The 10,753-nt window shown below is 59.3% G+C and overlaps 1 protein-coding gene across 4 annotated transcripts in view; it reads left to right on the forward strand.

Moving 5' to 3' along the window:
* MAD1L1 (mitotic arrest deficient 1 like 1) overlaps positions 1–10,753 on the forward strand; it is a 305,713-nt gene that overhangs the window by 225,971 nt on the left and 68,989 nt on the right. For all 4 annotated transcript variants that reach the window (XM_077758777.1, XM_077758780.1, XM_077758779.1 and 1 more), the window contains one exon: positions 8,505–8,712. In XM_077758777.1, the coding sequence (XP_077614903.1) occupies positions 8,505–8,712 (208 nt within the window). The remainder of the gene's footprint in view (positions 1–8,504; positions 8,713–10,753) is intronic.

Below are 10,753 nucleotides of genomic sequence, written 5' to 3' on the forward strand. Positions count from 1 at the left end.
GTAGTGGGTCACTCAGTGTCTCACCGCTCAGAGGAGCCATCACCCACAGAGGCTGTGCCGTTTCACATCTGCCTGGCAGTCGTGGGGGCTCCCGAGTCTTCCAAGTCCTTGTCAGCCCTTGCTGTGACTTGGTTCCCGTTTCCCTGATTAACAACAACACCGGCAGTGGGTATTTTATCACGTGCTCGTTAGTGTTTGCATCTCTCCCATGGAAAAGTGTGCAGAGAGACCCCTGCCCGTTTTTAGGTCAGTGACCTGGGTCTTGCTGCTATTGCGCTGTGAGGCTTCACCATTGTCCCGGGTACGAGTCACGTACAGATGTGCGACTCACAGATGCTTCCTCCCGTTTTGTCCGTTGGTGTCCTGTGAAGCACAGTTTTTCATTTTTACTAATGAAAAGTTTTTTCTTTTGTTCCTTGTTTTTAGCATCCTGTCTGAGAATCCATGGCCAAAGCCAGGGTCACAAAGGCTGATCCTCTCATTTTCTTTTAAGTCTTGCAGCTTGAGCTCTCTTTGATTTTGACTTAGTTTACCTGTAGTGTGAGGTAGGGATCCAGCCTCACACCTTTTGCACATGGATGTGTGGTGGCCCCGGCGCCATGTTAGCGGACTGTTCTCCCTGCTGAACGGTCTCGGCACCTTTGTGGGAAGTCAGTTTGCTGTGGACATGAGGGTCTCCTCCGGGCTCTCAGTTCTGTTCCGGTGAGCTCACCGTCTCCCCGGACACCGGCACTACTCTGTCCTGTAGTAGAGGTGGGGGTCGTCCCACTCTGCTCTTCCGACCAGAGTTGCTGGAGTTTCCAGGGTTATTCCGAGCCCCTTTCAGTTCCCTGCGAGCTGCAGAAGCCACTGGGATTGCCATGTCCTCTGGTCCATGGGTGCCTATTTGTGTCTGTAATCCCTCCCGGCGACATTTGCCCCGCACTGTTCTCAGGGTGCTGGGGACAGGAAGGGTGCGGAGCTGCTGCCCATCTGTCCCTGGCCGCCCTAGACACTACCCTCAGACTGGCCTCGGTGCTCCCTGCCCCACATCCCACAGCGTGTCCCTGCAGGAGGTCCTTTTTTCTCTTCCCTGCTTCCCGCTCAGACTGTCCACCCGAGGTCAGAGAGTCAGAGCCCACAGGCCAGATCTGGCCGGCTGTTTGCTTTGACAGATAGAGTCTTCTTGAGATATAGCAGGGCCTGTCTGCTCACGTCCATCTATGGCTGCCCCCACATACAATGATGACAGAGGCCGTGTGGCCACAAAACCTACCTACCCACTTTCTGCCCCTCCCAGCTGGCCTGCACAGTAGCCACCTCCAGAAAACAGGAGAGCGGTCCACCAGTGGGCCCGAGCACAGGAGCCTCACCTGCCCCAGCCTTCCGGGCCCCAGGCTCTGTCCCCTGACCTGCTGTCTGCCTGTTTCCCCTAAAACAAGGGTTTTGTAGGAGATGGCACATGATCACCAGCGGTCAGAGCAGGGCCTGCACTGTGACCAGGCCACCTTGTCCCTGGTGCTGCGATGTGGCCCCTCAGCCCTGCAGCGGGGGGTGGGGGGTCTGGGGCTGCTTGCTTTGTGTTCCCCCACTTTCCCTCTATAATGAGGACTGGGCGGAGGTCGGCAGTGCACTGCCCTGTCACCGTGGTGACCCAGGTCGGAGCGTGACCTATGGCCTTGTTCTAACAGATGCATGCAGAACCTGAAAGGCACAGCCCTGGGGCCTCCCAGGGAGCCTGCGGCCCACCAGGTAGGGGAGCAGGATGCCCGCGGTGCCCGGCTCCTTCTCTAGCCTCCCCTCTAGAGGCAGCCTCACTTCCCTCTTGCTTTGTTGCCAACACCCCAAAACTGAGCAGCCTAAACCAGCAGCCACCTTGCTCTCGCTGGTGTCTGGGTGATTGTGGTGTCCTCTGAGCGCCATCACCAGCTTCCATGGGTGGACCTGCAGAGAGCGCGTGCCGCTGTGGGTGCGTCAGAAGAGGGCAAGCTGACGCGCACACACCCAGACCTCAGGCACGCTGCGCTGACCTGGAGGCCGAGGCCGACTTCACGGGGAGGATCTGGGGGCTGTGGGAGCAGAGACGCAATTGTGAGCCTTCCTGCGGCCGTCATTTATCTGGGGCGGGGGCTCGGGCTTGCGTCTCCCATTGTGGGGAGGGGGCAGGCTCCGCGTGGACACATTTCCACCGTGTCCTGGGGTTGGTCCTAGAAATGGGGCACCTGCATCAGATGCCAGGCCTCAGGCAGAGCAGGGCAGACTCCCAGTGGTGCGGCGGGCTGCAACTTCACCTGTCAGTGTGAGTGTGAAGAGGAAAGAAGCCACGTGGCCTCAGATGCCCAGAATTGATCAGCCACGGGCCATGTTCCCAGGGCATGTAATGTCCTCACAGCCTGATTCTGCAGGGCTGGCCTAGTTGGGCGCTTGCTTCTCGGGACCCAGGGCCAGACGCAGCGTGGACAGCTGATGGCTGTGCTTGGCAGGCCCCTCGCAGTGCAGGGGCGAGGCCAGGGGGATGTGGACCGCAGCTGCCACTCCCTGCCCTTCACCCCATCTGCCAGGCCCTAACAGCTCCACACAGGACACAGGGAAGGGACAGAAGCTAATCCCGCACCCAAGAAGTCTGGCTGTGGCCTTTACGTCCGCTGATGGGTCTCATCCCCACCAGGATACCCTGGGAACCTTCCCTCTTCTTTACCCAGAGTCTCCAGCACCCTGGCTACTTCCCGCATGCTCAAGAAATGGCTCAGCCGGCATGGAACTTTACAGCTGGGATGGGTTTGAACACATGTCACTCCATCAGTCCTCGGCATGTCCTGGGGGTGGGTTTTCCACATTTCCCAGGCAAGGGAGCTCAGGGCTGTGGGGCGTGGTGTGGCCGGTAGCAAAACTCATTGTGCACAGGCCGTGGGCTCTCTCTCTGTGACACAGCGTCCCCGCTCGAGGTGAGGCCAGGCCCAGGGATCTGTGCTCCCACACGGCGGGGACCTCCTGCCCTGGGCTTTTCCGTCAGCTTGTCAGGCTGGCCCGTGGTGGGCTGGGTCAGAGGTCACCCCTGCCAGGACCCTGTGGCCACTGACCGCCACCTGGGTACGTGGTGACCCTACTTCCTGTGGCCAGGGTGCAAAGAGCGAGAGCTTTTGCGCCTCGTCCCCACGCTGGGGAGGTGACTGGTGCTGTGACCAAGGCAGCACAGCCATCCTCACTATGAATGCTGGGGGTCGAGGCCTTCCGGTGCCTGGCCTTCTCGCGGTGACCCCATAGCCAGAGGGTCGTGTGTCCCGACTCACCACACCTGTAAGAATGTCCCTACTTTGCCTTCTCCCTATGTCGGCTGTTGCCTGGCGAGGCCCTGCAGGGTCCTGAAGCCCCCGCACATGTGTGCTGCCCCGTCCCCTCCCCATTGAGGGGAGCACCCCCTCAGGCCGTCCTAGGAACCCTTTCCCGGCAGGGAGCCATGTGGTCCTTCGTGCCCACCTGGGTTCAGCGCCTCCGGGACACGTCCTGCCCCAGGCCCGAGTCACCGGATTCACCCGCACCTGCCTCCCAGGGCAGCAGCGGGCTTGTCCTGTCTTGGGCCGTCCTGTCTTGGGCCCAGCAGAGCATCTGCTAGGTGGCCCAGGGAAGGAGGGCCTTGACCCTCTAGCCCAGCAGGGGTGGGTGGGCCCAGGCCCAAGGCCTGCCGGCCTGTCTTTGTTCTTACATTTTTGAAGGGTTGAAGGCAAACCGAAGGAAGAACAGCGTTAGGGGACACGTGCATGCTGGGAGCTAGGCCTCTGGTGTCGCCAGAGGACTCGCTCACCAGCATCCAGTGCCAGACACAGGGCAGGCCTGCCGCCCCCACCCCTGGCCCATCCATCCCTCCCTCCCTGCTTGCCCCCTGCATGGATGATGAGAAACACCCCACCCCCCCCGCCCGCAAAGGCCCAGGCCCAGCAGGCTGCTGGCCTGTCTGCAGTCACAGGGCCTCTGCCGGGCCGTGCAGGGCCGATGGATTCATGCTTACAGTTATCTTTGCCAGAGTGCTAAAGCTGGAAGGGGTCACGCTGCCTTCTGCCCCGGAGACTGTGATTCCACCGCAGCTACAGGAAGCTTCTTTATTCTCTGAGGTTTTTACAAGGTTCTCAGAAACCCATAGACAGCCCCGAGTCCTCCCGGCTCAGCGCCTTCCCCACGGGCTCACCGGACAGCCATTGCCGGGGCCCTACCGTGCCACCCACCCCCCTTGCTGCTCTCTGAGGTGACACCAGGGACAGGGGCCAAGGGGGCCATGGCTGCCGACGTGTCATCCCTGCTCTCCTCTCTCTGAGGGGCTCACCACTGCCCTGTCCCATGCCAGTGACACCAGGATGCTGATTTACATGCTAGAGATAGCACTCAGGACAGGGAGGACCCTGCTCTCCTTCCCCCATCCTGCCTGCCTCTCCTTTCGGGGTGCATTCTGGGTGTTCTGGGCTGGCCCCTTCCCCAGACTCGCGGTGGCTACACTGTCCAGTGACTTGGCGGGACCACGCCCACCGCAGTTCAAGTTCGTGCAAGGGCCCTGCTGCACTTAACAAATGTGTCAGTGGCCAGCCTCCTCACCCGGAGAGCGAGATGTTCAGAATAAAGGATGCGCCCTCTTCCCGTTGTCCCTGGAAGAGCGAGGAGAAACATGTGGGCAGGACTCACACAGGCACGGGGAGATGGGACTGTCTGAGGAAGAATCATTGCATGTTGAGCAGAAAGGAAGACAGGCCATGGAGTGTTCAGCTGGCCCAGCATCCCTCACTTGCAGGGTCGAGGTGGGGTCTCAGGGCCAGCAGCCTCCTGCCCATCTGCTCAGGAGATGCCATTTCCCAGAGCACCTGTCCCAGGAAGGCCGTGGGCCTTCCTCCAAGTGACACTGTTCTCTTCACCAGCAGACGTGGAAGACCTCAGACAGCCCTCTCCCTCCTGTGCCCTGCAGTGGCCCCTGTCCTGGTCAGGGAGACCAGAGAGGCGTGGCCCTTGCTGTGACCCGACAGATGCTCCTCCTGAGTGAGGAGACAGCTACCTCTTCCAGGAAGGACATCTCCTAACACCCGAGCCCTCGGGCACCACCTTGTAGATGGGGCGTCCCAGAGGGGCTTCCTGAAGGAGGGGCCTCTGACGCAGCTCCTGCTCTGCCTTCACTGGCTCAGGGCGCTGGCAGGTCATTTATATGCAGCCTCCATGCTGGCCAAAAAACTAGGGCTGCTCTCAGCAGATCCAGGGGCATGAGGGGGAAGAGGTGGGACCCCCAGGCTGACCCGGGGTCATCAGGGAATGAGCCAGAACCCACAGGTGACGGAGACCCAGCCGCACCAGGGCAAGGTGCTCAAGCCCCCCTTCCCCTTGGGGTTCTCTGACCTTCATACATGTGTGTAAGTCTGTGTATCACATGTCCGTCTGCGTGTGCATGTGGTTGCGTGTGTTTGTGCATGCACACGAGTTGATAATCCATGTATGAGTGTGTGTACCCTTGTCAGTGTACACGTGTGTGTGTGTGCTAGGAGTATGTATGCGTGCGAGTGTGTGTGCACATGTGTGGCTTGCCTTGCACACATGTGTGCACACATGTCCTGTGCATGTGTGTGCATGAGCTTGTGTGCCTGCATGTGAGTAGGTACGTGTACATATGTGAATGTGTGTGTATGTATCTGCATGTGTGTGCATGTGAGTGTATATCTGTGCGCATGTCCATGCACGTGTATATCTATGGGCAGACGTGCGTGCACGCCAGTGTGTATGTGTGGGTGTATGTATATGTGCACACGTGTGTGCGTGCACATGTTTGTGGGCACAGTGTGAGTGTGCATCTGTGCACCTGTGTATCTGGTCTTCTTACTGAACAAGACTGGACCCTGGTGGAGTCGATTGGTCGGTTCCCCAGGGGTGTCTGGACAGTTCTTGTGTCCAGGAGCACCTTCTCATCACAGCACCAGGCAGGACACCGGAAGTGAGTTTCCATTAACTGGCCATGCTGGTGACCAGCTTCCAGAGCCAGAAACAGAACTTCACAAATGCCTCGGGGGCCCCCTGCTGCCCCACCTACATTCCCAGGCAGCTCCCCCTGACCTCCAGTGCCACAGAGCGCTCTGGCCTGCTTTTGCAGGCTGCGCCTCCACTGCGTCTGACTTGTTCTGTCAGCGTCAATGGTGACCCTCAACACTGTTGCTTGTGCCTGTAGGTGCTCATCCCTTCTTCTTTGTGGGGGGCCACACACTGTGTCTGGTCGGCGTGGACCTGTTGGTGCCTGACTCCCTGCTGACATTTGTGTGAGGCTTCGAGTTGCAGGCCGTTAGAGGAGCCGCACTGCCACATGGCTGTCTCAGCGCCACACCAGTTCCCATCCTCGCCAGGATGAGCTCTGGCTTCTCTGTGCCCTTGCCGCTGGCTGTTCCCGTTGGGTCAGTGCCAGTTGAGCATTTGGGGAGAAGACCCAGCATCTCAGTGCCATTTTAATTGGCTTTGGTCTGACGATTGATTTGAGCTCCATTTCACGCATTGCTGTCCATTTGAACATGTCCTTTTGTCAAGTGCCTGTTCACGTTTTTTGCCCATTTTAAAAATTGAATTGTTCTATTGACCCGGCACACCCTTTCTCTTGGTCTCTGTCTGTGTGTTGGTGGCTCGCAGTCGGTGCTGCTGAGGACTGTAACGTGTCGTGGTGTCTGCCCGGAGGTCCCACGGCCATGCTGGGTGGCAGCAGGCTGCATGGCTCTCTGGGCCCTGCGTGCATCATTGCGTACTGGTGCCGGGCCTTGTTCGCTCTCCGTCTCTGCAGAGATGATCTTGTTTCCCCGTGGCGGGCAGGCCTCTTCCAGGTCGAGAGGGGAGTGACGGGATTCGTCGAAGACATTGAGGCCTTCAGTGTCCCAGCTGCGGCTTCTGGAAAGAGGAAGCTTCTTTCCCTGTTCCTGAAGATTAAACTTCAGGAAAATGGTTGGCCTCACCCAGGTCCCAAGGCCATGCTCACACTGGTCAGGCAGAGGAGATTCTGCACTGGCGGGAGTGGGGCTCGTGTCTGCTCCCCGGGGCGGCAGCAGCTGGCGGGCAGGCAGGAGCAGCAGAGAGGGCTTTTGAGGTGGGCCTGCTGGCCAAGTGAGGGCTCTCCCATGGGGTGGCCAGGGGCACCGGGTTCCCTGTGGAGGCGGGTGCATGAAGCAACAGAGGAACTGGGTGTAGTTGTTTGAAATCCTGTGTCCACACAAAACCTGCATGGGACCGTCTATAGCAACTTACCTATAACTGTCGAAACTAGAAGCTTCTGAGGTGTCCCTTGGAAGCGAGTAGACCCACGAACTGGTGCATAGTACGAGGCCATGTTATTCAGCGCAGCATAGAAATGAGCTAGCAGGCCGCCAAAAGCCGCAGTGGAGCCTGCACTGCATGTCGCCAAGTGTTGCAAAGTGAGGAAGCGCGTTTGAAACGGCTCCAGCTGACCGTGTCCTGCAAGAGCTAGATGGCCAGAGCGGTGCATGAGTGGTGCCCGGGCACCCAGGCCGGGACTCTGACACCATACTGGCGGACTCATGCCTGCATTCACCAGAGGCCCTGAGTTCACAGCACACGCTGAACATTGGTGTGTGCGGGACTTCAGAAGCATCGCGAGGCCAGGGCCCAAGATGGACTCTGGAATGTGGGAGAACAACCACCTTAGGGCTCGTGGGGGCAGGAGGGGCCAACCTCAGCACCCGGGAGCCTGAGAGGCTGTTTCTTGCCCTCTGCACGCAGCTGCCAGACCCAAACTGGGTGGGGGCTGGGCTGCGTCGTGTCGGGTTGTGGAGGTCAGGAACGCATGCTTAGTTTAATATAGACTCGGGTGGTTGCATTTGGAAATGTTTGTAGACAGGGGTCTCTCCTGGTGAGTGAGGTCAGCGTCCACACTGGTTAGTTGGTGACAGCTGGGGCCTTTGGGGTGTTGGTAACAGTGACACAGGGCCCAGCCATGTGGGGACTCTGAGCTCCCCTCACAGTTTATCTCTAAGATTTTTCTCGTAACATTTATTTATTTTTGAGAGACACAGACACGGAGCATGAGCAGGGCAGGGGCAGAGAGAGAGGGAGACACAGAATCGGAAGCAGGCCTCAGGCTCTGAGCTGTCAGCACAGAGTTCAAACCCAGACTGTTAGATCATGGCCTGAGCCGAAGTCGGACACTTAACCGACTGAGCCACCAGTCGCCCCAGTTTATCTCTGAGTTTTGTGTTCATTTTTAAATCTGCAGACCTTGAGCCTGCAGGGTGTGTGGTAGCAAGGAGGCCCCCAATCTTTGGAACATTAGTTGGTAGAGCGTTGTGTGAAGTGTAGCACATTTGAGACACCCCTCCCAGTTTGCCTTTATAGTTGTCCTGTGAGAATCCAGAAGGGGGCTTCCTGGTTTTCCCCGGTTAGAAGTTCCTGCCACTCCAGGTGCGCAGTGGCCCTGTCACCCTGCCAAGCAGGGCACAAGGCCAGGGGAGGGCGCGGTAGTCTCTCACTCGGGGGTGCGGGCTGTGCTGACCTGCCCCGTGGTCCCACAGGGCAGCTACGACCAGAGCAGAACCAAAGTGCTACACATGAGCATGAACCCAGCCAGCGCAGCGAGGCAGCGGCTGCGCGAGGACCAGGCCCAGCTGCAGGAGGAGTGCGAGCAGCTGCGGGCGCTGGTGCGCGCCCTGGAGCGGGGTGGCCCCGTCCCCGCCGACCTGGAGGCCGCCGCGGGTCTGCCCTCACCCAAGGAGGTGGCAGGTAGGCACCGGGCACCGTCCTACGGGCAGCGGGCCACGGGAGGGCCTGGGATGAGCGCCCCTGCAGGTGACTCAGGCAGCAGTGGGGAAACACGGGGCTCGACTCTTCACAGCCTCCACACACACAGATGAATGCTGTTTCCCGGCTTATATGTGTCCCATTAATCATAAGTAAATGCATTAGTCCGCAGAAATGGGGACCATCTTTCATGGGCCTGAGTACCTTTCACAGGAGCCAGAGTCCCCTGCACAGAGGCCAGCGGCAGCGGTGGGGAGGGGGAGCACAGATGCAAGGGGCTGCCCATTGTGACATGGCCTCGCTCTGCAGCTCCATACATCAGGGCAGCTTCCCCGAGGCCCGTCACCCCCCATGCAGGGAAGTTGCCCTCCTATTCTCACACTGGAGCCACCCTGCAAGGGCACAGGAAAGGGCCACCAGCAAAGGCGGGGAGCGTTTCGGGGGCCCAGCCTGCCCATGGCCACCACGCGCTGTGGGGCCCTGTGGGGACACCAGGCCGGGGGCACCCACACCCTCTTGGCAGCAGCATGTGGCCAGGAGAGGGGCCCCAGCCTGGATGTAACCCCAGAGAGAAGACAACACAACAGACTTCTGGAACCTGGGAAGCTGTTGTGTGGCTGGTTCACGGGCCAAAGTGGTAGAGCCAAGAGCCAGTCTGAGCGGTGCCCCTGGAGCCCCCAGGCCAGATGTGGCCAGTGGCCCCAGGCAGGGATGGTAACAGGCAGAGAGGAAGAGGAGGAAAGGTGCTTGCCAGAGAGTGTCATTCCAAGGCACGTCNCCCTGGCAAAAATGAACCCAGCAGACTGAGAACTAGGGCTACTCTCCTGGAGCCCTGAGTCCACACAGGCAGGCCCCACACGGGCAGCGCCTCCCCAGGAACTCGTTAGGAGCCCAGGACTTTGGGCTCCATGCCAGGCCTGCTGGGTCAGAGACCCTGGGGGGAGGGGCCCTCAAAGGATCCCTGGACAGGAGCCCCAGAGCAAACACAGAGGGGTGCACGTGGTTTTGAGACCACCGCCCCAGCCCACCCCTCTCTCCCATCACCCCCCAAAACGCCCTCTGGGTGGGCTCCTGTTGTAGAATCTGACATTGGAAGCCCGTCCAGGCCTGTCCCCAGCGGGACCCACGGCTCACCCTCCTTGTGAGAGGGCCCCAGGGTGGTCTGGCATTGAGGGCGGGGACAGCACAACCAGGGGACGAGGAAGCCTCTGGCGATTGTCCACGGTCATCTTCAGACCCAAAGGAGGATACTGCATTTTAAAAAAACATTTGGGGGCACCTGGCTGGTTCAGTTGGTTAAGAGTCCAACTTCGGCTCAGGTCATAAACTCACAGTCTGTGAGTTTGAGCCCCGCGTCAGGCTCTGTGCTGACAGCTCAGAGCCTGGAGCCTGCTTCGGATTCTGTGTTTCCCTCTCTCTCAAAAATAAACATTAAAAAAGAAAATTTAACAAACGTCTTCAAAGAGGAAGCACATGAACTTTTGGAAGTTAAAAACATCAAAGAGTAAAATGCACATCTAAACAAAGGACTTATAAATTGGGGTGTTTATGTGAGAAAGGGCAGAAGGACAGATGAAAGCGGGGAGAGAGGGTGAGGGAGGACCCCGGGAGTCCGCCATGCCCACCTGAGGGAGCAGTTCATTTTGGTTCCTCGTGGGCCACGTGTGGAGTGCCCCCGCCTCACCGCCCCCTTTCTCACGAGGCCGTGGAGGATGTGCGCCATGAAACGGGGGCAGGAGCCAGGAAGGGAGACTGGACACAGGAGGCCTGGGTAAGAGAGCGGCGGGCGCCAGCTGAGACCCATCAGAAGGTGCTGGAACTTCTTCAGACAGATGGGGTTGCAGAATTTGAGCTTTCCAGTCTCTCGAGAGGCAGCGTGCCCGGGTCACGGCTCTCGGTTCCCGCCGAACGGTCAGGCGCTGCAGCGTGGACACACTGCCGGGTTGGTTGTGCTCTGCTGGCTCCAGTCAGGACCGTGTGGGGCCCTGAAGCGAGCCAATCAAGGCATGGTGTCCGAGGAAGG

The sequence above is a fragment of the Crocuta crocuta genome, unplaced genomic scaffold, assembly GCF_008692635.1.
Source record: "Crocuta crocuta isolate KB4526 unplaced genomic scaffold, BGI_CrCroc_1.0 scaffold273, whole genome shotgun sequence".
NCBI lineage: Eukaryota > Metazoa > Chordata > Mammalia > Carnivora > Hyaenidae > Crocuta > Crocuta crocuta.